Source organism: Gobius niger, assembly GCF_951799975.1.
Source record: "Gobius niger genome assembly, chromosome: 5".
NCBI lineage: Eukaryota > Metazoa > Chordata > Actinopteri > Gobiiformes > Gobiidae > Gobius > Gobius niger.
This window is the reverse complement of record NC_136856.1, coordinates 16,068,384-16,094,043: the sequence shown is the minus strand read 5'-3', so window position 1 is coordinate 16,094,043 and position 25,660 is coordinate 16,068,384. Positions and strand designations below refer to the sequence as shown.

General features: G+C 40.2%; 6 protein-coding genes across 7 annotated transcripts in view; 1 reads left to right on the top strand and 5 right to left on the bottom strand.

Moving 5' to 3' along the window:
- Positions 1-120: 120 nt before the first annotated feature.
- Positions 121-5,485, bottom strand: LOC306963043 (protein FAM53C-like). The gene is made up of 5 exons (XM_079556482.1): positions 5,293-5,485; positions 3,076-3,299; positions 2,944-3,004; positions 2,064-2,878; positions 121-1,022 (listed from the first exon to the last, which is right to left on the bottom strand). The coding sequence occupies exons 2-5, from the start codon at positions 3,151-3,153 to the stop codon at positions 858-860; spliced, it is 1,119 nt and encodes a 372-aa protein (XP_079412608.1). The 5' UTR covers positions 3,154-3,299; positions 5,293-5,485; the 3' UTR covers positions 121-857.
- A 280-nt stretch (positions 5,486-5,765) lies between these two features.
- Positions 5,766-9,049, top strand: phykpl (5-phosphohydroxy-L-lysine phospho-lyase). 2 transcript variants are annotated; one of them, XM_079556451.1, is made up of 12 exons: positions 5,766-5,916; positions 5,987-6,105; positions 6,180-6,339; positions 6,415-6,489; positions 6,566-6,653; positions 6,730-6,846; positions 6,928-7,010; positions 7,079-7,304; positions 7,378-7,532; positions 7,698-7,787; positions 7,863-7,993; positions 8,066-9,049. In XM_079556451.1, exons 1-12 carry the CDS (start codon positions 5,867-5,869, stop codon positions 8,107-8,109), a joined length of 1,338 nt encoding a protein of 445 aa, XP_079412577.1. In that variant the 5' UTR covers positions 5,766-5,866; the 3' UTR covers positions 8,110-9,049. The 2 variants fall into 2 exon arrangements, 1 of the variants encoding a protein (XP_079412577.1); XR_013792880.1 differs by lacking the exon at positions 8,066-9,049 and having other exon boundaries at positions 7,700-7,787.
- Positions 8,680-12,362, bottom strand: hnrnpaba (heterogeneous nuclear ribonucleoprotein A/Ba). Its single transcript, XM_079556452.1, has 9 exons — positions 12,218-12,362; positions 11,525-11,748; positions 10,964-11,132; positions 10,718-10,885; positions 10,507-10,638; positions 10,340-10,430; positions 10,105-10,260; positions 9,911-9,996; positions 8,680-9,374 (listed from the first exon to the last, which is right to left on the bottom strand). The coding sequence occupies exons 2-8, from the start codon at positions 11,731-11,733 to the stop codon at positions 9,926-9,928; spliced, it is 996 nt and encodes a 331-aa protein (XP_079412578.1). The 5' UTR covers positions 11,734-11,748; positions 12,218-12,362; the 3' UTR covers positions 8,680-9,374; positions 9,911-9,925.
- A 272-nt stretch (positions 12,363-12,634) lies between these two features.
- On the bottom strand, positions 12,635-13,707 carry nme5 (NME/NM23 family member 5; the record flags this gene model as incomplete). The annotated part of the gene is made up of 5 exons (XM_079557117.1): positions 13,481-13,707; positions 13,195-13,400; positions 13,019-13,119; positions 12,814-12,932; positions 12,635-12,742 (listed from the first exon to the last, which is right to left on the bottom strand). Exons 1-5 carry the CDS (start codon positions 13,604-13,606, stop codon positions 12,635-12,637), a joined length of 660 nt encoding a protein of 219 aa, XP_079413243.1. The 5' UTR covers positions 13,607-13,707.
- Positions 13,708-17,705: 3,998 nt separating this feature from the next.
- On the bottom strand, positions 17,706-20,159 carry rack1 (receptor for activated C kinase 1). The gene is made up of 8 exons (XM_079556485.1): positions 19,941-20,159; positions 19,387-19,558; positions 19,067-19,214; positions 18,897-18,992; positions 18,638-18,748; positions 18,283-18,423; positions 18,000-18,110; positions 17,706-17,821 (listed from the first exon to the last, which is right to left on the bottom strand). Exons 1-8 carry the CDS (start codon positions 20,047-20,049, stop codon positions 17,756-17,758), a joined length of 954 nt encoding a protein of 317 aa, XP_079412611.1. The 5' UTR covers positions 20,050-20,159; the 3' UTR covers positions 17,706-17,755.
- Positions 20,160-22,579: 2,420 nt separating this feature from the next.
- The window catches only part of LOC306963054 (uncharacterized protein), a 163,580-nt gene continuing 160,499 nt past the window's right edge, over positions 22,580-25,660 (bottom strand). Inside the window, exons 21-31 of the mRNA XM_079556494.1 lie at positions 25,183-25,236; positions 24,978-25,043; positions 24,867-24,893; positions 24,717-24,776; positions 24,568-24,639; positions 24,469-24,495; positions 24,337-24,390; positions 24,146-24,232; positions 23,896-23,985; positions 23,695-23,733; positions 22,580-23,506 (exon numbers count right to left, since the gene is read on the bottom strand). Of these exons, the coding sequence (XP_079412620.1) occupies positions 23,504-23,506; positions 23,695-23,733; positions 23,896-23,985; positions 24,146-24,232; positions 24,337-24,390; positions 24,469-24,495; positions 24,568-24,639; positions 24,717-24,776; positions 24,867-24,893; positions 24,978-25,043; positions 25,183-25,236 (579 nt within the window). The 3' untranslated portion in view covers positions 22,580-23,503. The remainder of the gene's footprint in view (positions 23,507-23,694; positions 23,734-23,895; positions 23,986-24,145; positions 24,233-24,336; positions 24,391-24,468; positions 24,496-24,567; positions 24,640-24,716; positions 24,777-24,866; positions 24,894-24,977; positions 25,044-25,182; positions 25,237-25,660) is intronic.

Here is a 25,660-nt window from a genome sequence, read left to right as displayed (position 1 = left end):
CATCGAAGCTAAAGTTTTAAACATTTCTAGATGGTCTAAATTGCCGTGGGTGGAGAGGCAGTAATGACAATGTGAAAGAACAAAAAGTATAGCAAAAAAATATTTTTTTATTTGTACATGAATTGTGCAACAGGAATATTTCCATCATGTGAAAATCATTTCCGAAAGGCCACCTATCACCACATACATTCATACTTGGTCAGCCAGACCACTTTTCACTCTTGATTATGGAACAGTACCATATATTGTGCCTTATGGATTCCAGCAGCAGCATTTGTTCAATTATCTCATTGACAATTAGGGCACATACAACCCGTTCAAATGATCTAAATCAGCAGAGAAAAGAAAAACATCCAGCTATAAAAGAAAAGAGCACCACAGACGCAGCATTTCAACATTAAGGCATGGTCACTCACATTATCATTATATTAATTGCAAGTATTTATGTTAAGCAATACATGTCAACACTTTATAAAGCTTTCCCTTCAACGTTGTTGTTTATAAAACATTGTCACAGTCCATTGTTGTTTGGGTTTTGAAAATGTTTGCTAACAGTACAAGTATACTACGATTGAGATATCAGGCAACAAGCTACTTTTAGAAAGTTGTTTATAATATTTTATCTAAATGATCAACAAACCAAATCAATCTAATTTTAGCAGATAGCTTTGACTGAAACCAAATCAATTTAATTTTAGCAAACAGCTTTGACAGTGCATGCCAATTATATACACAATTTCTCATAAACAAAAAAAAAGTGCATCTCATGCACTTTTACCAATCTCCATTATTTGGATGCTTTCATCCACTTGGTCATATTGAGGGTGGTCAAATTTGTAAGGACATCCAGTTAGCAGTCAATTTTCCTCAATTAGGTTTATATCGAGTTCTGTGCAGTCTCTTTCAAAAACAGTTTGTCCTCCATCATTTTTTCTTTTCTCTTCTTCTTCACTTTCACTAAGTGGTCCAATACTGACTCTTCCAAGAAGCTCTACGGGGGAGACGTTGCTGTGTTGTGCTGCCTGGAGGACAAATGGAAAAAGAGGAATATAAATAAAAATAAATAAACTCACTTTCATTAAATGTGCATTATGCAACTTTATATGTAAAAAAAAAGTTGATGTGAGTGTGTATTTGACTTTTCAGTGACCCAGTAACTACCAAAGCAGTCACTGGGTCACTGAAAAGTCAAATATCCACCATCCTGGTGGCCTCTAAGACACTGAAGCGGCATTCGATACTTCACTACTGTTTGCGGACAGTTAGCAAGTAGGCGAGTCTCAATGTATTTTTCCTATAGCCGTTCGTATTAGCCACCAAACAACCTACTTATGAACGATCCAGATGTTTTCAGCTCTTGTCAACCCATCGACCACATTTAGGTGAGGTCAAAGCCTAGTTAGAAATCATTAATAAATGTACAGACCTTTTGAAATGTTTATTTTATTTTATATTGTATACAAATTAGTGTATAAAGTGTACTCTGAGCTAAATGCTTACTCAAATTCAGTTAAGTTTCTGCATTTTGTGGGGTCGAAGGTACATCCAATGGCCACTAAACATCATATCATATGTCAATGATAAAGAAACCACAGAAAATGCCATGCAAAGGACAAAACATACCTTCCCATACGTTAGTATGAGTGGCGGGCTTTCCTATTCATTTGTATGTGGGATAGAACGTTAAATTTAAACCAGGCACGGGATTTGATGGCTAACAAAATGGCTATTGAAAACATGCCGTTAAAATAACATAGCTATAAGCATTTCTGTAATTTCAATGGGTTTCACTCCTGATTGAATCGTCTCCGTGGTTATGTATACATTCCATTCAGAAAACCTACCTAAAAATTCTGAAATCAAATTGCTCCTGAAGCATCCAAGGGACCACCAGGATGGAAAGTAAAGGCACCAAGTTAACCACACGCACAGCCACTGGGTGTATTAATAAGTTAATACACCTTTAAAATACCAAACCAACAAACCAGAACCTTCGTTAAACCTACACTAGATCAACTGCATGACTTATACCATGCAGTATAATGCAGGTGTGGCTTCTTTACCTGTGTCATTTTGCCAAAGTCAAGCCCAGGCCTGGCCGACGGCAAGATGTCTTGATCATGGCGCCTTTTTAAAAGAGGTCTGCGCATATCACAGGGCTGTGAGTGGCATCGTGGTAGAACCGGATACAGGTTGCGCCGTGAAGAAGGTGGTGTACTGCACACAGAAGTTGGAGATGGAGACATTGCAGGTCGCTCCATTCCAGAACAGCCATATGCAAAACTCGATGCTGGAAAAGGTTGAGGAGGCTGGAGAATTACAGAGGTGCTCTGAATTTGAACTGGAGACAGGGAAAAGCGGCGCTGCAACAATGAATGAGAAATGAGGGGTGCCGGCGAAGAGGAGCAAGATGAAGGAGCAGCAAATGAGGCAGAGCAGGTTCCTTTCAGAGTGTCACAAGGGTCCCATGAAAAGCTCCAAGGCAAAGGAGAGTCAGATAGAGCTAAGCTAAAGAAAGTAGGACTGGATGAGGAGTTCAGAGAGGAGGAAGTGATGGATGAACTGGGACCACACGGAGGAGCAACTCTAGCTCCAGAGCCTGACATGGAGGCCTCTCCACTGTGACAGGTCCGTTTAATAGGGGTCCAAACTCTGAAAGCACTAGGATGCCAGGAGGCACGACAGCGGGACAGATCTTCTGGAACAGACAGGGAACGACAGTGGCGTTTTGATGGCGGCGGTGGAGGGGAGTTTTGCAAAGTCTTATCACATGTTACTGTTACTTGTCTGCGCGGATGATCTGCAATTTTCAAGTTGGCTCTGTAAGAGTCTGGTTTAAGTGACGCTTCAAGGAGGGATGTGCTGGATAAGTGTGCATCTGTAAATTACACACAAAAATAAGATCATATTGGCCTAAAACTACTGCAAATAAAATAAACTTGCCTTGAGCAGGTTTACAGTCACTCCATGTAACTGTTGGGCTAGAGCCAACTGCAGGAAGTGTCTGAAATAAAAAAGTGGCATCAATTTTATTTAGATATTCAGAAAAACAACAAAAAAGTGAGATGAACTTACAGCATTTACTGTGAATGAAAATGTTTGAGCCTCATCCAAACTCTGCTTGCGAAGCTGTTCAGTGATGAGAGTCACCATAATTGTTTCAACAGCTCGGTGATGGGGTGAAGCGGCATGGGGCGCTGGAAGTTGTCCGTCTTGGCGTGGTTTGTGGTGTCCCCTCCACCTCTCAACCAGCCAGCCAGAGCCACTTCTTCACGTTCCCACCACATTTACTGCATACACTGATTCAAATTAAAACACAATGTTAGCCAAGAAACACATCAAAAATCGTATGTGCATTTTAAAGAATAAAAAGAATACAAGAGGCAGATGCTGTGATTAAAATAAATGAAGGATGGAGGGGAACAGTGGGCGAAGTAGACACTGATCCTTCCAATTGTGGCCCAACGTAAAGTAAAGTTCCACAACTGCCAGCATTGTACATCACATATAACCAAATGGGTGTTTTACCAGAAAATTTGAAAGAAATTGACCATATTTTTCTTAATTTTTAGAGTATGTTAGCAAGTATTTGGTTGCTGATTTGTGCAATAAAACTCAGAATCATTCAGGAGGCTCTATGCTGGAGGGCCAGATTTGGCCCCTTGGCCTTACGTTGCCTACCTCTGGTGTACAATGTACTTTTTAAAAAAACAAAAATTATTTCCAGACTTTTGGATATACAAACAAACCTACATTTTTCACCATTCAAAAGTTTGATTGCTGCTTCACAAGAAGAGGAAACAACTCAAAGAAGGACTTGCTTGGACGAATGACTGCCGAACCCATAATAATCCCAGAAGGCAACTTTTGTTCTGGCGTTTTAAATTCATGGCAAAGTCACAATCAGTCCCAATCATATTGAGGGGAAAAAAATAATAAACAAAATTCAGATAGCACCGTTGCATATAGTAGCATGCATAAAACAAACCTTTACAAAACAAGTTGTATTCAATTAGTGAATTTTCTTACTGTACAATTAAGTTACTTTGAGGAAAAAAGGAAGCGGCAAGGAGTCCAGGGGACAGACTACATACAGCAGGCTAGCCAAAAACCAAAATATGCTGAGGTGGATAGTAGAGTAGCAAAAATATTTACTCAATTAAGAGTCATGTTACTGTGAAACAACTTTACTCAAGTACAAGTAAAAAGTAGTGACCCAAATAAATACTCAAGTGAAAGTAAACGAAAACAACAATTTGGAGACAATGTTGAGTATTCAGCTATTTAAGAGTAAAAGTCTGATTAATATTTCAGGTGTGGCATAAATGATGAGAAAGAAAACTTGTAATGAGAAAATCCCAATATTTTGGATGTTGAAAATAGCCCCAATTATAAATTCTGCAGAAAGAGGCACGAAACAAAACCTACATTATTTTAGGTTGATATGACCCTTTGGTAACTTTAAGATTGACTTACAATGGCACAAGTAACTTTTTTTTACTCAAGAGTTAAGATACTTCATTAAAATGTTACTCAAGAAGAAGTAAAAAGTACTGAATGATATGACTACCCAGATAAGTACAGGTTCTTCAAAAAGTTACTCAAGAACTTAAGTAAATATAACTGTACTACCCGCCTCTGAAAATATGGGCTTAATAAGTAAGTAAATTTGAGATCAATAAGAAAGGTTTTTTTTTTTATAGAAAAATAGCACCACCCAACAAAAACACATAATCACAAACATTCTTTAAATTTGAAACAATTAAACAGAAGTGTATTCATCGAGGCCCGTTGCTTAAGTTAAATCACCAAGCTATGTAGACAATTTCATGGAATTTATTCTCGCACAGATGTAGAGCAAACAGGAACCCAATGTGATCAAATGCATCTCATGGGGAGCCTGAAGCCTTGAATGAATTTAAATAAGGCCGTGACCCATACAAAACAAGGCAGAAAAATGTTGCAGAAATACATTTTTATCATTTGGCAGCTAGCTTTGCAGTGGTCTAGACCTTCTTTTCCATGGGGCAAGCAAACAAGCAAGCAGTACAGCAACACGATGGAGCCTATCTGCTATTAAGCTAGCTAGGTAGCTGTAAAACGGCATAGCAAGCGTGTCTTCACTTTTATTTTCCTTGATGGAGTTATGGTTAACAACGCACACAGCCTTTGGTTAATATCTGAACGTTTACATCAAAGCAAACTAAACGCGTCTTTGAATGAGTGCTTGCGTTAGCAGGACTCCTATGCTTGTTAGCACGCTAGTAAGCTACAGCTGTCCTGATGTATTACCTGCATTCAGCGGTTCCTAAGCAACCGAAGCTGCACTCTGTGCCGGCGGAGACGGAGTTAATCGAGTATTTATACTTTGGACCGTACCATTATGAAACGCGCACTGCCACTACCCCCCTACAGCAACTGTCACACATGTATAAGTACTGTCTGTATACCTCTACATGGAAAAACATGTTATATATTACCACTCCAGCTACTTGCCAATAGCAATCTGTTTTTTGACCCATTTACGAGCCAGTGCTATCCCCCACAGACATGTTCACCATCAGTCCGACCGTTCCGCCATTGATGGAAAAATATATGAAAAATATATATGATGACAAAATAAATAAATATATTTCAGACTTGAACTATATTGTATATTTTATACGTTCGATAAAGTACCTATGTATGTGATACGTATGAATATCATCACGTAAGAGACAGGAAAAGGAAATGAAAACACATTTGTATGGCGCATGCGTTCGTGATTTCTGTGGGGTGTAGATGTGGACTTTAAATGCTTGAAAGTGGGTATTAAATAAGAAACGGGGGGGGGGAAAGTGACAGAAGTAAAGCCACCTCACAAAAGATGGAACTTGCCAAAGAAGAAACACTCGCAATGAGAAAAAGATTGATTGGGTATGTGCAAGTCATGGTTTCGATTTCAGTTTGCGAGTAAACCGCCGTCATAAGCATTTGTTGTTTGCAGGCAGTCGTGTCGACTGTTCTACTCGGAGAGTCCTGTGAAGATAACAAGCGCAAAAGGACAATATCTGTTTGACGAGAAAGGGACGCGGTATTTGGACTGCATCAGTAATGTTCAGCATGGTGATCATTACTTTTTACAACTAATAAAGATTCATTGTAGATTATAGAGCATAATAGTGTGTCATCTCTTGCAGTGGGACACTGTCACCCCAGTATTACAAAAGCTGCCGCAACACAAATGGACCTCCTAAATACCAATACACGTTTTTTGCATGACAATATTGTAATGTATGCTGATCGACTAGCTGCAACACTCCCACCTAAACTTTGTGTCTTTTACTTTGTTAACTCTGGGTAATATCTATGCAGTTATAATAACTAGTAACTGCAACATTGTCTCTAAGCGATTGTTGTTTTTTTTAATTTTAGGTCAGAAGCCAATGACTTGGCTCTTCGTTTGGCCGAGCAGTACACCCAACATGAAGATGTCATTGTCCTTGATCAGTAAGATACCATGTAACACTGTACAGCAAACACAAATTTAGTTAAAGAAAATAACACCACTTTGCTTCTATACTAGTGCATACCATGGGCATCTTAAGTCTCTCATTGACATAAGCCCATACAAGTTCCGGAAACTGACAGGACAGAGAGAATGGGTTCATGTGGTGCGTAAAATTTAAGTGACTATTACCCCTGCAATGACTGTTGGCCCCTTTGAGTATCAGTATCTTCTTTGCCCAGGCTCCTCTCCCAGACACATACAGGGGTATGTATGGAGCTGACCAGCCAAGTCCCGGGGAAGCATATGCCGATACAGTACAAGACCTAATAGAACAAGTGCAAAGTAAAGGACGAAAGGTACGTTTAGCAATATATTGTACAATCATATTGTTCTATTACATTTGTCATGAGAAATGCAGAACATGTAAATACATGTAGATTGCTGCCTTCTTTGCGGAATCACTACCAAGTGTTGGAGGACAGATCATTCTACCAGAAGGATATTCAGCTAAAGTTGCAGAGTAAGTTTCTCTCTGGTTACAAAAATCATATGTTGTCTAATTGATACTTGATTGTGGCTTCTGATCAGATATGTGCACTCAGCTGGGGGAGTGTTTGTGGCAGATGAGGTGCAAACAGGATTTGGACGCGTTGGAACTCACTTCTGGGCTTTCCAACTGCAAGGAGAACATTTCTGTCCCGACATTGTGACCATGGGCAAACCTATGGGCAATGGACATCCTCTTGCTTGCGTAGTTACCACTGCTGAGATAGCCAATGCATTTACAGCAAATGGTGTGGAGTATTTCAACACGGTAAATCAGTATATTCACACAAAAGGCATATTTAGCTTTGGCATATCATTATGATTGATCTTTCCACTTGCAGTTTGGAGGTAATCCAGTGTCTTGTGCGATTGGATTAGCAGTCCTTGATGTGATTGAAAAAGAGGACCTCAGAGGAAATGCCATAAGAGTGGGAGCCACGCTTAAAAAACTGTTCACAGATCTGCATTCCAAACATGAAATAGTTGGGGATGTGCGGTAAGAAAGCTTGTAGTCTTGCCAATCTTACCAATCTTTAAGTAGAGTAATTGTTCATCTTTTGCATTTTGTCTGACATTTGAAAACGCAATTTTGTCAGAACTGCAGAGTCATTTAGTCCAAATCTCAAATGTATTTAACAACTATCTTCCATCTTTACATTAGAGGTGTTGGACTTTTTGTGGGCCTTGAACTCGTCACTGACAGAAAGCTTAAGACACCAGCAACAAAAACTGCAGCATATGTAGTCAAGAGGTATCCTTGTGTCCAAACTTTCAACAACTCTGTGCGCATTCCCAATATGTTAAATACAAAATTACATTTTTACAGATTGATGGAGGATCACGTCGTTGTCAGTACAGACGGCCCTTGGGAAAACGTAGTGAAGTTTAAACCTCCCATGTGCTTCAGTATGACTGATGCCAATCAGGTGGCTCAGTGCATTGACCGCATCCTCACAGGTTGGCAACAAATCTCCATTTGTGGATTTTGAAAAACATCCTATGCAATCTCATCTTTAATCTCCCAAACAGATATTCAGACCATGAACCTCAAACTGGAAAAAGACGACATCTAAAAGGTGTGTTAACCTGTAGAAAATGTTTAATCATACATTGGTCATTGGTCACACATTCATTTAGTTCAGAGGTAGAAAGGAGTATTTGTTTATGAATCCAGAGAACAGGTTCTTTTAACTTGAAAACAATTGTCACGGATATTTTCAATTAAAAAAAAAAAAAAAGACAGCCAGTTTTTCTGTATTAAAAATATGCAGCTCTTAATTTTTCTTTTTTTCTTCTTCTAAAGGGAGCCAAGCAATAAGCAGCTGTAAAAATAAATTTGCGCTGTGCCTCACTTTGTAATAAACAATCACATCTCTACATCTACTGTGCCCATTGTTTTTGACTTCATACACCCACAACAGTCGCCATCACATCTCTGTACAGAGGGTGGTTAAGCACTTACCAGTCTACCATCTCAACTTATGGACATTCACGTGTTTAAGCATTTCAATTTCACAAAAACACTCAAGCCAAATATTGGGCTGTAAAATCCACAGCTTTCCAAAAAATATTACTCCAGACAAAACAGGCAAGCCAAAAGTACAAAACATTTAACATTAACTTTAATAATAACAAAAGATCCATTTTTAATATGAACCAAAAGTTTATTTCTATCAATTTGCCCAAGACACTAGAGGAATGAGTTTCCAGTGAGAGAGGGAGTACCCTCTTACATTTAACAGGCTTGCGTTCAGTTGTATAATACTAATAAAGCCACTTAAAATTGCAGACATGATGGGGAAAACTTCCTTTAAAAGCCAAAACTTAACGGAAAAAAAAAATGCTGGTTGTCTTTGTCTACTAGCCCATCAACACACGTTCACTTGACACACAATGAGTCCTTTGATTAGTTTAAATCCCTTCTTCACCCCACATCTGAAGTCATGCAACTCGCATCCAACACTCAGCAAGGGAGAATATAAACTAAAGTTCTAGAAAGACCAAAAAGAAAAAGCAAGTTTGTTTTATTTAAGAGCTTCAAAAGCTCTTGCTCTGCTCATCTTTAAATCCAGTAGACATGTAAAAATACAACCATACAATACATTAGATTCAAAAAGGTACCAAAAAGTACGGTAAAAATAACACTTCCATTACTGGAAATGTAAATGGACACAAAACAATATAAAATAAAAAGTGGAAAAGTGACATTTGCTTCCCCAGTTCCTCACTTGATCTGTACAAATGGAGCATGAGTCCAAATTTCTGCCAACTCCAAAGGAAAAGCCAGAGCCCATGTTCGCTGTTGTCAGACCATGGATCTCTCTTACTTACTTTAGACCTTAAGAGAAAAACATGGTGCTTAATGTTACTACTTTTAAAACCAACGTCATGCAGTTACACAAAGACAGGTGTATGAATGAGTCATGTGGACAAAGACTAAGAGCATCACAGGAAAATGTTGCACCCCTGCGGGGTATACTACGAAACAGTTTTGATCACTGCCCGACGTTGAGGTGACTCCTCAAAGTCTGAACATGTTGCAACTTAAGAGCGATGAGCCACCTTCATGGCATAAGGAATCTTCAGTATAGGCTCAACTAACCAGCATCTTGCTTCGTAGTATACCCCATTGGGTGAGCCCTCACTCCTGCTCTCCAACACCACCATTTCAACCCTTATTGAACAAGTAGTGTTCGCATTGCAAAAATGGTTGACGTGTGAAATGAACCCCTCAGCTACAAACCCACATCACAGTCTGCCGTATACCCCACTACAATGCCTGAATGGATTTAAGTTGGATGAAATCTTTGGGGTCAAAGGCACCAATGGTTATAGCTACGTTTATACTACTACCGATGATGCAAAAATGCATACCTGCACTACGTGTGTTCAGTATGGCTTGTAGCTACTCTGGTGGCCTCCACGTCTTGGAGTTTTCCCATAGCTTGTATTGCCCTGGTCTGGAGGACAAGAGAAAGAGGGACTAAGTGCTTATGTACAACAAGGAGGACCAAGATAATTAGGTTTCTCTGATTCAGTTTTTTTCCCGGGGGGGACTTATCGCTTACTGTAGTCGTAGCTACCCCCAAAGCCGTAATAACCAGCAGGGAAGTCATAGTTGCCATAGCCGTATCCATAGCCTTGTCCATAGCCTTGTCCGTAGCCATATCCCTGCTGATTCCAGTTCCAGTTATTATAGCCCTGATTCCAACCCTGGCCCTGACCTGAAAAATAAGTGTGAGACCCATAAGACATTACGCTCAGTAAATGATTCCATTTGAATTTAAATAAGGTAACGCTTACGAGGAGCCCTTCCACCACGTCCCCCATATCCACGAGCTCCATACTGCTGTTGCTGATAAACCTCCTTCGGTTGAGCCTCTTTGATCTCACACTGCGAGAAAGAGGGAAATCTAAGCATATTGACTACAGAAATTACAACGTATGACCACTGCAGAGCAGAACTGTACCTTGCTTCCATTGACTGTGTGGAACTTCTTCTCCATTGCTTTCTTTGCTGTAGCTTCTTCTTTAAATGTGATGAATACAAACCCTCTCCTCTTTTCTGTCTTTGGGTCTTGTGGAAGTTCTACGTTCTCAATCTAAAGAATAAAAAATAAAAATGATTTCACGCATCAATTAAGACAATCATAACATTTATTTCAGAAAAGACTGACGTACCTCTCCAAATGTCCCAAAATACTCTTCAATGACTTCCTTGGATGTTTCTGGGTTAATACCTCCAACAAAGATTTTTTTGATTGGTTCCTTCTTTGGCGTCGCCATAGCCATCGCCTTCTTGGGGTCAATCTGTCTTCCATCTAACTTGTGTTCCTTCTGTTCAAGAACCTTAGAAAAAAAAAAATACAAAATCTACTTTACAAAGACAGCTTCTTATATTCACACTATAACCACAAACATACTTACTTTGTTAACACAAGCTGGATCTTTGAAGAGAATGAAGCCAAACCCTCTTGATCGACCTGAAACTGGGTCCATTTTTATGGTGCAGTCTGTCACTTCACCAAATTTAGAGAAGTAATCTTTAAGATCCTTCTTGCTTGTGTCCCAGCTGAGACCACCAACAAACATTTTCCTGTGGGAGAAACAGGGAGGGCATGTTTAAATTTACAGTTCGGCGTGTACAGCTATACCCATTTATATATGGCTGTGGGGGTGGGTAGCTCGGAAGCCAGTGGGGAAATGCACACAATGTTCCCGAACATCTCTTAACCCAATGAGGAGCCACACATTTGACAGAGAAAGGCTATTGGCAGAAGAATCCAGACAAATACTAAACATTTAAGAGGTTGGACCGGTATCAAACATGGCCGTGCATTTAGCGTTATTTCAATGCTCCGGTGCCCATCCCCCTCCCTCTTTGCACATGGCGCCAACAAAGGCCGGCGGAACAAAGAAACATGGCAACAGAGTGGCCATTATGGACGGCTGAAAAATACTTTTATAAAAGCAAGTTCGGACACTTACCCCGCATCCTCCTCGCTTTTACTCGCGTCGATCTGGTTCCCCTCCGTGCCGCCGTTTTCATTTTCGTCTCCGTCTCCGTCCCCGGCTCCCTCGACTCCATCGCCGCCGTCGTTCGCTTCTTCTTCGGTGTGGCCGGCTCCGTTTAAATCATCGCCCGTGTAGCCATTTTCTGTATTTGTTTCCATGTACTGCTGCTCAGAGTCGGACATTTTGCGGTAATAAACCTACAAAAAAGGTAGAGATTTGCGTATTTAACAGTCTGGGGGGGTATTTAATCTTACTCTCGCTACTGTGTCGTAGTCGATCGCCATTTCTCCGGTGTCAATCCGAAAAATTTCCCACCATTTTGACCGGCAAAGAGCGAGCCATAAATTCATATTACTAGCACATCGCAGCCTCAATGCAGAGCCAATAACACATTTACCGCACCTGTTTAATCCTCAAGTTCACTAAATAACATAGCATTAATCGCCGTTTAACGGGCACAAACGGATTGTAAAGACAGCGAGACGCACAAGTGAATTTGCGGTTACGTAATACGGGCCTGTACCCCCAGCTAGGTCACAAAATGTACAACATTAGCAAACAGCTGCGATCACTACGTTAACCGATGCACTTCTACGGATGCGGCGATGTTTTATGTACGCGACAGTAATCTAAAGGTCACGAGAAACGAGTGCAAAATTTGCTTACTGGTCACACAACCGGAGAGCTCTCTTCAAGATGGTTTCTCCCACACGACGATAACTCGTGGTTGGTTTTCTTCACCGGTGAGAGGAAAAAATGCATTTCTTTTAACACCGCACCTGATTGGAGGATCGGGCTGCCCGTCACGACCTCCGCCAATGAACGGCAACCCGCCTTCTCGGTGTCGGTGAGGATCACGCCCCCCTTATAGTTATCAAGCGCATACATGTTTTCTACTTGTTAATCGATCAAATGAATCTAGCAAATAAATAAATGCATGAAGAAGAAAAAAAATGTCAATGGATAAAAAAAAAAACATTAATATATGTAGATGTTTTATTCCATCTCCCCAAAACGTTTCCATACAAAAAAAAAAAAAAAAAAGAATAAGTAAGGAGGCGAAAAGAGATTTACTATGAAATATTACATGGGACGGACGTTTGCTGTTGCACTTTCGACTTCCATTGTAACGCCACTACATATTTGAGGCTGATTTGGATTGTTTCTCATTAGCCAGTCTGCAAGCCATATCTGCAAGAAAAACCAAGTCAATAGAGATCAAAATAATAATATGAAAAAAATAAATGAATTATTTTCCTTACACATGGATCGGAGGGCTTGTGCTTGCATAACTCAGTCAGCCCGAGTAACAAGATTGGGTTCAAATGCCTGCTCAAATATTCCTCTGTTTTTTCTCTGGATGGAAAGGGCTCAATCACAGCTTTTGGGGGGAGGGGGGAATTATTCAATATCTGACATGTAATATTTTCCAAGCTTAATAGAAAGGACAATGCAATCTGTTCTTACAGTTTGGAAAAATAAACTTGATTTCCTTCTCTGCTGCAGCAAAAGACTCACTACCATGAACTGCATTTAGGAGGTCAGATGTCCCATATTTTGCTCTGATGCTGCGAAAGAAAATGTGTTTTGTGTCTGGGAATATTGTACCATAGTATAAATGGGTAAAAAAAAAAAATACTAACCATCCAGGCTGTGTCTCTCTGGCCTTGGTAATGCTGGCAGGTCCCATTAAAAACTTCCAGTGGGCAATGGCATTTTCTCTAGCTAGGGTATAGGCATGTACCGGTCCTGAACTCATGTACGTGGTCAAACTGGGGAAAAATGGCTTTTCATTCTGGTCAGCATAAAAGTCACTGCACTCCTCGAGACTTAACTTCACCCTCCGATTCTGTTGGGTTTACAGTCACGTTATAAGTTGTAAATCAAGCAAAGTTTGCAGCAAACTACTAGGATGTTAACTTTTCCAACCTGCACAATTGTGAAACCGGAGTGAAGAATGATGTCCTCAATGTCTTCGACGTTGTGAACAGCATCTGGTTTAATCAAGGCTAAAGTGCTTTCCACATAAACACGGCCATTGCTACTTGTCCCCATCTCGTCGTGACTTTAAGATACTTTTCGTATGGGTATTTTTTTCCGTAATACTGTCCGAGTTGCGTGGGTTTAAATGTCCGAGAAAGTGCAAGTTGCGTGGCGTTTATCACCTGCTGCGGTTGCTAGGATACAGGGGCCCTCTACGGTAAGCCTGAACGGACACGCTTTTTTACCAGCGTACACAAAAATAAAGCAAAGAATATCTCTGCACTGAAGTGTTAACCTCTTAACTCCCGCCTGAACCGAGAGGATCTTTTTCCTCACGTCATCAGATTTTTCCATCATTTTTTTTGTTGGGTATTCAACTCATTTTTGTAACTTTTTTGTCATTTTTTTGGTCATTTTTTGTCATTTTTTTGTCACATTTTTTTCACTTTTTCGTCAATTTTTTTTAATCAAATTTTGTCTTTTTTTTGTTACATTTTGGTCATGTTTTTGTAATTTTTTTGTCACATTTTTATCATTTTTTGGTCACATTTTTGCCACTTTTTCATCCATTATTCGTCACTTTTTTTGTCAATGTTTTCTCACTTTTTTGTCACATTTCCATCATTGTTTTCATCTCAGTTTTATTGCTATTTTCACAGCTTTTTTCCAGAAGCTTTTGGACTGGGGTAAAGCCAAACTGGAGAAAATGTGCTCGGTTCAGGTGGGAGTTACGGGGTTAAAAGAAACCCAGAAATAGGGCAGTTTTTGCTAAACAAAAATAGGCCACATCCATAAAGGACATGCCTGATTTTTTTTTCCATAACAATGAAAGAGGAATACACAAAACTACAATGCTAGTTGTGGTCCAAATTCATAACTTTCCTTACATATTAGTAGAATACCAATTCTTCACAGGGCCGTATAGGCACATATCACAACTTGCAGGGTCACTTTAACAGAAATGAGAGAAAACTCGCCTGTAAGTTCATACAATTGTTCTAAATGCTTTATAACTAGATGCACAGTATTTTCCCCACTAATGTACGAGTTTACAATATTTAAAGGAGGACAAAGCAAATGTTCCATCACTAGAAAAAAAATCAGGTAAAACTCGGAAAATTAGAATATCGTGAAAACGTTTATTTATTTCTGTAATACAACTTAAAATGTGAAACTAATACATGATATATACTGCATGCAAAGTGACACCTGTCAAGCCTTTGCTAGAATTTTGATGATTTTAGCTTGGAGCTAGTAGAAAAAAAACAAATACAAAAACTCAGGACATTAGAATATTGTGAAAAGGGATTATATTGTTGGCTTAAGTGTCACCCAATCCAAAACACCTGCAAAGGGTCCCTGAGACTTTAAATGGTCTCTCGGTCTGGTTCAGTAGAATTCACCATCATGAGGAAGACTGCTGAACTTACAGTTGTGCAAAAAAACATCATTGACATCCATCTGGAGGGAAAGCCTCAAAAGGTAGTAGCAAAATAAGTTGGATCTCAAAGTGCTGCATCAAAGCACATGGAAGTTAAGTGGAAGGGAAAATGTGGGGGGAAAAGGTGCACAAGCCGCAGGGAGGACTGCAGTCTGGAGAGGATTGTCAGGAAAAGGCCATTCAAAAGTCTGGGGGACCTTCACAAGGAGTGGACTGGGGCTGGAGTCAGTGCATCAGGTGCCACCACACACAGTCAGATCCTGGAGCGTCTTACGTGGGCTAATGAACGAAAGAACTGGTCTGTTGCTCAGTGGTCCTAAGTTCTCTTTTCTGATGAGAGCAAATTTTGCATCTCATTTGGAAACCAACATCCTAGAGTCTGGAGGAGGAATGGAGAGGAACACAATCCAAGATGTTTGAAGTCCAGTGTGAAGTTTCCACAGTCTGTGCTGATTTGGGGAGCCATGTCTTCTGCTGGTGTCAGGCCACAGTACGTTATTAAGTCAGTCCAGAGTCAGTGTAACCGTCTACCGGGAGATTTTAGAGTACTCCATGCTTCCTTCAGCAGACAAGCTTTATGGAGATGCTGACTTCCTTTTTCAGCAGGACTTGGCACCTGCCCACACAGCAAAAAAAAAGCCTGGTTCAATGACCATTGGATTACTGTGCTTGATTGGCCAGCAAACTCGCCTGACCTGAACCCCACAGGGAATCTATGGGGCATTAAGAAAGATGAGAGACATGAGACAGAAAATGCAGAAGAGCTGAAGGCCACTATTGAAGCGTCCTTCCATAACCCCTCAGAAGTGCCACAGGCTGATGGAATCCATGCTTCGCCGCATTAAGGCAGTAATCATAGCAGCGGGCCCAAACCAAGTACTAAGTACATATGCATGATTATTTTTCAGGACCGACATTTCTGTTTAATATCATTTATTGATATTGATTCATGTACTATATTAATCTTGATATTTTGAATTTGTTTTTTTTTACAAGCTGTAAGCCATAATCATCAAAATTATAATAAAGGCTCGACATGTCTCATGACATGTAATGAGTCTATACCATACAGGTGCTCATCATATAATTAGAATATCAGGAAAAAGTTAATTTATTTCAGTAATTCCATTCAAAAAGTGAAACCTGTATTTTATATCCATTAATTACACACATACTGATATATATCAGGTGTTTATTTTTTATTTAATTTTGATGTTTATAGCTGAAAACTAATGAAAATCCCATATTCAGTGTCTCAGAAAATTAGAATATTACTTAAGACCAATAGAAACAAAGTTTTGTTTTTTTTAAGAAATGTTGGCCAACTGAAAAGTATGAACATGGGAAGTATGAGCATGTACAGCACTCAATACTTAGTTGGGGCTCCTTTTGCCTGAATTACTGCAGCAATGTGGCGTGGCATGGAGTCAATCAATCTGTGGCACTGCTCAGGGTATATGAGTGCCCAGGATGCTCTGATAGTGGCCTTCAGCTCTTCTGCATTGTTGGGTCTGGCATATTGCATCTTCCTCTTCACAATACCCCATAGATTTACTACGGGGTTAAGGTCAGGCGAGTTTGCTGGCCAATCAAGAACAGGGATACAATGGTCCTTAAACCAGGAACTGGTAGCTTTGGCACTGTGTGCAGGTGCCAAATCCTGTTGGAAAATGAAATCTGCATCTCCATGAAGTTGGTCAGCAACTTCCTGGTAGATGCCAGCGTTGACCTTGGACTTCAGAAAACACAGTGGACCAACACCAGTAGATGACAGGGCACCCCAAACCATCACTGACTGTGGAAACTTTACACTGGACTTCAAGCAACGTGGCAGAGCTCTGTGAACAGCCAGCCTCTTTAGCAATGACCTTTTGTGTCATGCCCTCCTTGTGCAAGATGTCAATGGTTGTCTTTTGGACAACTGTCAAGTCAGCATGATTGTGTAGCTCCTACAGAACTACAGAGACCTTTTAAAGGCCTTTGCAGGTGTTTTTAGTCTATCTGATTAGACTGTGGCACCAGGTGTCAATATTCAACATTTGCACAATATTCAGATTTTCTGAGATATTGATTTTGGGTTTTCATTAGTTTTCAGTTATAAACATGCATCCATTTTCTTCCACTTGTCCGTTTACAGGTCATGAGGGCTGTTGTAGCTGCCCAAATCACATTGTACCAGCCCCCTATGGCTCCTCCTGCATGTGGTGGGAGGACGGCCTCATGGTTTTAACTGGGCCTGTTGGCTTCTGAACCGTTCTTTGTCTGACCCATTACTATTATGACCCATTTGCCCTGGGAGACCATACCAGGGGCACTAAGCCCCGACAGAGCTCCCAGGAACGTTCAGGTGTTCAAGCCCCTCCACCATGTGAAGGTAGTGGTTCAAGGAGGGGAGTTATAAACAAAATTATAAATGTTTCACTTTTTGAATGGAATTACTGAAATAAATGAACCGTTTCATGATATTCTAATATGAGAAGCGCCTGTATATATTAGTTTCACATTTTAAGTTGTGTTACAGAAATAAATTAACACATTTTCTGCACCTTATAATCTATTTTAAATACTGTAGAACTAAAGACCATATTACTATATCTGCATAATTTTCCCCAGCCAACATGTCAGCTGGCCCAAAAAAAGTCACATCTAAAGTTACTTTTAAATTCAGTAATCTCTTGCTTGGACATTGTAATTCTGCTTGGTTGCACAGTAAAGATTACCGCAGTACACTTTTTTTTTTTTTTAAACAAGGTTTTATTTATTTTTCTGACAAAAAGTCCTTATCGTGTTCCAATTGTAACCTGCCACACACGAATCAGGTTGTCAGTGTAGCCAGCAAACAGGGTCTGAAAACAAAAGAATGCAGTGTTACCATTTTAGAACTGAACATTGTTAATCTAAGGTTTGTGAGAATTCCTCATATTTGCAGGACTGTCATCAAGAGACATCAGAACTAAAAGTGAATGGGTATAATCACAGGAAAAAATGTATGAGAAAAAAAAAAAAAAAACTCATAAGAGGTACCTGTCCATCAGCAGACCAGGCCAAGGAGGTGCACTGTGGAGGTTCAGCTTTGCTGTTTGTGCTGATGACTTCCTGTCTCAGTTCATCCACAATGATTTTTCCCTCCAGATCCTAGAAAAAACAAAAACCTCTTAGTATGGTTAAATAACCTCAAGTGTCGAGACTGTTAAAACGGACATAGCTCAGAAACAGCCTCTTTATCATCACAAAAAACAGATGGCATTACAAACTTCATCTTTGCGTACAATTGCAATACATGGGCATTATTCAGAAAGCTTCTTACCCAGATCTTGATGCTGGGGCCCGTGGCTGCACACAGCCAATAGCGGTTGGGGCTGAAGCAGAGAGCATTGATGGTGTCACCACTGTCCAGGGTGTACAAGTGTTTGCCCTCATTCAGATCCCACAACATTGCCTGTCCATCCTGCACAGAGCATAGAAATACATTTAACAAACATTGCACCAATGCAAAGCAACACACACTCTATGGAGTTCTGGCAGGTATCACTCAGAAACAGCCTCTGTTATCATCATACATACAGATATTTGATATTTCCATCACAGAAAATCCTGCTCATTAAAAAAACTACACAAGATAAATTGTTGACTAAATGATAATATTCATTGCTTTTACAAACCTTTCCACCAGAAGCGCACAGAGAGCCGTCCGGGGAGACGGTCACTGTGTTCAGGAAGCCTGTGTGACCAATGTGGTTGGTCTTGAGTTTGCAGTTGGCCAAGTTCCACACCTACACAAAATTGTTTACATAAATAGGTCAATATGACGGTTCATCATTTTCTTTTTACTGGTCATCTATAAGTTCTGGTAATGCTTCCCAATTTGTGTTTAATCAAGGGGGAAAAAAACAAATGATTAGTCCAAAATAAATAACTTACTTTGACCATCTTATCCCACCCGCAGGAGACAATAATGGGGTTGCTGCTATTGGGGGAGAAGCGCACACAAGACACCCACTCACTGTGGCCCTCGTCCTACAGAAAGTAAAAGCAGTATGAGTATTTTATACATTATATACAAAATACCACACTGAAATTGTTATTTGCACCTGAATGGTATATTTGCAGACACCAAGGGTGTTCCACAGCTTGATGGTCTTGTCCCTGGAGCCTGACACAATCTGGCGGTTGTCGGCGGAGAAAGCCACGCTCAAAACATCCTTGTGGTGGCCAACAAACTGCCGAGTGGTGTTGCCACTAAAATAAATGAAAACACTTAAAATTGTATTTCTGCCTCAGCTGCAGCTAATGATGACTCATTCTTGTGCCAATAACCACATGTTAATAACAGACAAAAACATATCCCATAGGGGAATGCATCACATATGCATATTTCACGTGTTTATTTATTTTACTCAGAAACACTTACGTGGTAAGATCCCACAGGCGCAAAGTGCTATCCCAAGCACCGGACAGGGCAAACTGTCCGTCCGAGGAGATGACTACATCACTTACAAAGTGAGAGTGTCCTTTCAGGGAACGCTGGGGGACGCCGTAGTTCGTCTCATCACGGGTCAGCTTCCACATGATGATAGACTTGTCTGGAACACAACATTTGAGCAACATTAGGGTTTTGACAGGGCAACAGGACAGTGCATAGTGGTGAAGCAGCGCCTTAAAGAAAAGCTCTGAACAAACTTGTTGCATTTTGGCAACAACTTTCCCATTTGTTTGGCACTTTGGAAACATGCCAGCCATGTAGCATGCTTATCTGTACAGATACAGGTAGTTAGCTCGGAATGCTAACCGGTCTTTCAGCGGCAGCATTATGCTGATTCCCCGAGCAAGAGGCGAGCACTAACTTCTATTATGTGTAGACACTTGGCTTTCCTGATACATGCTTATAAACACATGCCATTTACAGAGAATACAAACTCAGCACTGGCACATTCATGTGTGGCGTAGCCGGCGGGGGAACCTCACCTCGGGACGCCGACAGAATCATGTCGGGATACTGTGGCGTAGTAGCGATCTGGGTGACCCATCCGCTGTGGCCCTTTAGGGTCCCCCTCACCGTCATCTGCTCGGTCATTTTGGAGCGGTTCGGTCGTGCCTTGAGCAAGGATGGGTTTGGATTTTATACAGGTCCGATAGACCTAGGTCCTCATCGCACCAGGGCACAGAGGAAAAAGGAAGTGTAAACCCGGATGAACAAACTAAGAGGAGGTGAACGCCGCGCGGAGGATTATGGGATACGTAGTCGCTGTAGTTTCGAATCCACGTCAGAGGTTTTGCACCGTGGATGTTTTTTTAAAATAGCCTAAAACGTTATGGTTCAATGATTTGTTCCTATGAATTGTACACAGTTTCAGTGTGTGGCCTTCTTTATATAAACTTTAACCACAAAGTAACTTTTAAAAATAGTTTACAGTCTATGGTCCAGTCTGTGATGGTGTGGCGCACTTCCTATGCATAATAATAATAATAATAATAATAATAATAATAATAATAATAATAATAATAATAATAAAATAATAATAATAATAATAATAATAAAGTAGATACTTTGTGCATGTATGGAAAGTAAGTAGTAGTAACATGGACATAGCAAAAATCCTTAAAAGGGCCGGTGCCATACAGCAGTTTGTCTGTGTTTTGTAGGCCTATCTAAAATAAAAAAACATGAAAACAGCCATTCGGGGGGTGAGTTCAAACATGTTGTTCATGTTGCTCCCTAGCTTTTCATTCCATCACACACTTTTCTATGACAGCTGTTCTGAAACTGATTAAAAAGTTTAAGTGTAGCCTACACATTAAAACAGCAATCAGTCACAGCTAAAAGACAAAAGTCTATACCACACTACCGGCAGTGTCCTGATATTAGTTCAATTAAAAAATACCATGAGCATCATGTTACAAATGGGACAATTAGCTATCCATTCTATGCTGATAGAGACCAATCTGCATCTGACTTTTATTCTTTTTTTAAATGTTTATTAAACACTTTTCAAGTTATACATATTTAAACAGGTAATTACAAAAATAGCTTAATTCTTTCACAACCAAATACACAAAACATTACATTACAAATAATACTGTGCCATTCAACTTCATTGAGCCTTAAACTGATGCTGACAGAATCCGTAAAAGAAATAAACATAATGTAACAGATTACTATCAGATGTCCCCTTCCTCCCATAAAAACAAACAAACAAAACCTGCTGGTCACAACTATTGTATAACTTTGCATCATTGTTGCATACTTACTCCATGTGTTTATGTAAGGCAAAGTGAAAATAAATACAGTGAAATACAATGGCCAGGAGCGTTTGAGTACAAATAAAATAGACTTCTGACAATATTGTTTTAATCAATTTTATCCTCAGCCTGGTCATATGACATGGCCATGTGTATCACAATCAAACTGGCCTTGTGTATTGTTACAATAAGAAAAAATAAACACGATGAAAGGGGAAAACAGATGATTGATCATACGCAAAATGCAAGACAACTTAGGAAAGAGAAGTGGTTTCGTATCACACAAAAAGTATTTATCAATTCTTACAGTTAGTCTTTCAGTTCAGGCGATCCGTTAAAACAAAAACAAAAATGCACATTAAAGTCAGCAGCAAATATGATCTCGTAGCTCATTCAAATCTTCCTGGTAGGTCAGAATGCATAAGTCACACTGTACATTGTGTGGTAGTATTACAAAAAAGGCACTTAAACATGATAAATGCTAACTTTGGTAACATGATTCACAATGAATACTGCAATGGTTCCTTCAGGTGTGACTTTTACACCAAAACAAACAGGCTTCATCAATCAATAAGAACATGAGGGTTCATTATAAGTTTCATTATAACATGTATATAACGTTTTTATTCTTTTTTTTTATGGCTTACACAGTTTATGAAAAAGAAAGCTCTGTTTTTTAATATGTCATCTGAAAGTTATTGCGTAAAGACGATAATAAATTTGAATGATTGTACTATGTTCCTTTTAAATCTAAAAGGAACCCTCAACGTGCCGGAATGAGAGTCAAAACAATAACAATGTAGAGTTGACACTCACTGGCTCCTATGCTGTGACATCACCTGCATGTCTTCATCACTGACACAGGCACATATTAAACTACTACTATATTAAACTTAACTGGATGATGAAAATGATGATGATTGTACAATAGACTGTTTAAACTTGCAGTAAAAAGCAACACCTCTGGCAATGTTGGTCAATTCAGCAAGCGGCCTTAGCGACAACACATCTGAGGGACACATTTCCCTCCCCCCAGCTTTAAGTCACCCCTGATCTATAATGAAAGGCCCTATACCTGATTTTATCCATTTCAAACAATGAAAGAGGAAGCCACTAAATTGAAATGTTGGTGGGGGTACAGACTCATCCCTAATCTTCCTAACATAATTGTAGCATCCCAATTCTTAACAGGGACATTTCACTAGCCTCAACTAGCCTCCAAGTTCATGAAATTGCTACAAATGCTTTATAATTAGATCTACAGTGTTTTCCCCACACATTTCTGAGTTTACAATACACTTAAGGAAGACAAAACAAATTTCATTCTATAACTAGAAAGGAAATCAGGTATAGCTCCTTTAAAATTTTGAGCCATCTAAAAGAGCTGATTATATCTCCATTTTATTCGCACTGATCTATTGTATGTCTGGTATGCCCAAGTACAGGAATGCAAAATGAAAACAAACACTTAAGAATAAATGCAAAAAAAAGGTTAATCAAACCCACTAATTTGACTCATTGACTAATAAATCTACCGTCATTGTGTCAGGAACCACAAGTCGTGAAGGTTGTCTCCATTGCTTTACATCATTTAGATCATGCATTTAGTTAAAACACCCTTTTAAAAACAACCGTCCAGGTGAGCATCATCCGTGTGCAGTAATTTCTTCCATATGTGCCAGTGACCGCAGACAGAGACCAGAAAAATGCCGTGTCCTCTGTCGCCCCCTCCTGGACATTTAACAACAGTGGCCCTCAGTGGCCAGCGTCACACCTCTTTGGCATTGCATGGCTTATTCAGCTCCATATAGGCCAGTCTGCCTTTTGTCTAAACGTCTTTCCTCCATTAGATCCCACGACGATTCATGGCTGAGAAAGTCGCTTGCGTTTGAGCTTTTGCCTGGCCATCTCCTCCTTGTGGAAGACAGGGGAATAACACAAGGCCCATGCCTAAATTTGGTGCTCAGACAGTTCATTAAAAAAAGTTAAAGTAAAAAAAAATAGCCAAGTAATTGAAGGCCAAAAACAGGCAGCAAGACTTTGTTAGTAAGGCACCACTCCTCCACTCAAAGCCATACACTGTCCTTTGAACCTCATAGTGAAGTTATCAAATCTTCAAAAATCTACAAAACTATAGACTCAAAAATCTCTGGAAAAAAAAAAAAATCTCCATATATTATCGCAAGTTCTTTACAAAAACATAATAGGGAGCAGGTTATGGGTGTAGTATTCAGCTGCAAAATATACTATATAAATATGTACAGATCCCATGCTGGAGGTTAGTCATCTCACTGTAAAAAAAAAAAAAGAAAAAAAGCAGACATGTCAAACAGGCTGTAGCATACTTACAAAATGCCCCTGTACAAAATCAAAACCAAGCAACAATGTATCATTGGAATTATGTAAAACTCAAATCCGACTGTTTTAGTTCTGTTAATGTCTGCAGTGGCCTTTGCAGTAAAATCATTACAGTGCTCACCTTGTGCCAGCAGCCCGGTATTGGCAACCCATCATGGCCCTACAGAGCCACACAAATGATTAATACACACACATTTACTTCACACATTTCAGTACTTTAAAATCTGGTTTTGCAGTAAATTGTCAAGACAGGACAGAAAACAGTGAAAGAGTTGTAAAGAAGCCAACAGGATGAGATAAGGAGTGCAGAGAGATACTGTACCACGGGGCAGGGTGCGTCAGGGGCGACAGGAGGAAGAGGAGAGGAAGAGGGCGGAGCTTCAGCAGATTGACCTTTAGTCTCAGAACAGTCCTGAGCAAGAGCCAGGCACAAAATCCCAGCAGCAGGAAACGAAGAAACAAGTTCAGGCAGAAAAGAGACGAGAGGAAAGAAAGTGGCCGTACAAGAAAAAGAACAAAGTGAAAGACTGCAAACGTTTGGTTTAGTTTAGTGTGTGAGCGCGAGGACGTACCACAGGACACGGCTGGTCCAGACCGGGAGGGCCCTGCTCCCCCTTCTGACCCTTCAGACCTCTCTTTCCCACCGCACCTCTGTCGCCCTGATAACAACACAAGCACAGTTAGAAACATCTTAAAATAAGCTTTGTTTTCACATACAGTACAAACAAAGAGAATTGTTGACATTATCATTTCAGTGGCTAACCTTCTCCCCTCTTTCGCCTCTGTCACCTTTCTCCCCCATCAGACCTGGGAAACCCTGAGGACACACGCAATCAAGTTGATGTAAATGTAATATTTCTGTACAACCCTTTGGTCCATTAAATATAAAGCTTACATCTAGTCCGGGTTCTCCTGGTCTGCCCTGGAAAACAGAAACACCTGTTAAAGCACACAACACATCCTGCTGATTGTAAATGTAGTTTGTGACACTTACTTTTTCTCCCTTGGCACCTGGAAGACCCACCAGCCCAGGAGACCCAGGTGTGCCAGGCTGACCGTCTCCTCCCTGAAGATAAAGTCGGCCATTTAGTTCATTATATAGCAGAATGTTTAAAAAAGGGCCATGTTTGAACAAAGACTTACTCTGAAACCAGGTGCTCCAGTTTCACCTCTTTCACCCTTCATCCCAACTCCAGGTTCACCCTGCATCACAGAGACGAAACAAACACACACACATTAATGTGGAACGATGCATTTGGTGAAAGTACTGTAAACAAAGCAGAATAATCTTACCTTTGGACCAGGCATCCCATGTAGTCCCTGAAACACAGTGCTGAGGTGAGTATCCACATATCTACGTCTAATTGATACTTAGTACCACTGTAACGATCGCGCCACACATACCATGGATCCAGGAGACCCGGGCATTCCTGGAGGACCAGGTGGACCCGGCTGGGAAATCATCTGCACCTGAAAGGAATAAAAAAGATGTCAAGCAGATGCACAAAATGCTCAAAACAAGCAGTCATAGTGCTAACAGAATAGTGCTTTCCAAGGATCACGGCAGTTATTATTCCCTGGATTGTATAAAACATTAAAATCCACTGACCAGATTGTCGTCCAGTTTGCAGTCACCCTTCTCTCCTTTCTGTCCATCCATGCCCTGTACCAAACAGAAGGATGCTGTGTTCAGTACTTCATCCTTTATTTCAGCACATCAAAGGTGGTCAGTTTTGAGAATATGTACTTTACTTGAGTTGTATTTGTGTTGAGAACGTACTTTTACTCTACTAGTCTATTTACTATACAAGAAATACAATACTCTCTACTCCACTACATTTCTAAGCAGGCTCCAAAGCAAAAAAAAAAAAATTGTTGCATATTTTGTCCCACTTAAAGTCCTTATAATGCTCACAGCAGAACAGTAGGAGGTGCTGTGTGGATATAAGGTCAATGCCACTAACTCAGGCTACAGGCCTCCACATTGTTACAGAGCCTGTCAATCAAAGACTCATGCATTAACAGAACAAAAAACAGAGTGGTTAAAAATATGACCTTGCTCAGCGTTGTCACATGGGTCACAGCAT

Coding starts and splice junctions, on each gene's coding strand:
- LOC306963043 (XM_079556482.1), bottom strand. CDS start 3,153: ATGGTGACTCTCATCACTGAACAGCTTCGCAAGCAGAGTTTGGATGAG. Junction 3,005..3,075: donor TTTCATTCACAGTAAATGCT/GTAAGTTCATCT, acceptor TTTTTATTTCAG/ACACTTCCTGCAGTTGGCTC. Junction 1,023..2,063: donor ACTTTGGCAAAATGACACAG/GTAAAGAAGCCA, acceptor TTTGTCCTCCAG/GCAGCACAACACAGCAACGT.
- phykpl (XM_079556451.1), top strand. CDS start 5,867: ATGGAACTTGCCAAAGAAGAAACACTCGCAATGAGAAAAAGATTGATT. Junction 6,106..6,179: donor CATCAGTAATGTTCAGCATG/GTGATCATTACT, acceptor CATCTCTTGCAG/TGGGACACTGTCACCCCAGT. Junction 7,011..7,078: donor TATTCAGCTAAAGTTGCAGA/GTAAGTTTCTCT, acceptor GCTTCTGATCAG/ATATGTGCACTCAGCTGGGG.
- hnrnpaba (XM_079556452.1), bottom strand. CDS start 11,733: ATGTCCGACTCTGAGCAGCAGTACATGGAAACAAATACAGAAAATGGC. Junction 10,886..10,963: donor ATCCAGCTTGTGTTAACAAA/GTAAGTATGTTT, acceptor TTTTTTTCTAAG/GTTCTTGAACAGAAGGAACA. Junction 10,261..10,339: donor ACGTGGTGGAAGGGCTCCTC/GTAAGCGTTACC, acceptor CTTATTTTTCAG/GTCAGGGCCAGGGTTGGAAT.
- rack1 (XM_079556485.1), bottom strand. CDS start 20,049: ATGACCGAGCAGATGACGGTGAGGGGGACCCTAAAGGGCCACAGCGGA. Junction 19,559..19,940: donor GATTCTGTCGGCGTCCCGAG/GTGAGGTTCCCC, acceptor GTTGTGTTCCAG/ACAAGTCTATCATCATGTGG. Junction 17,822..17,999: donor CCTGGTCTGCTGATGGACAG/GTACCTCTTATG, acceptor TTTTGTTTTCAG/ACCCTGTTTGCTGGCTACAC.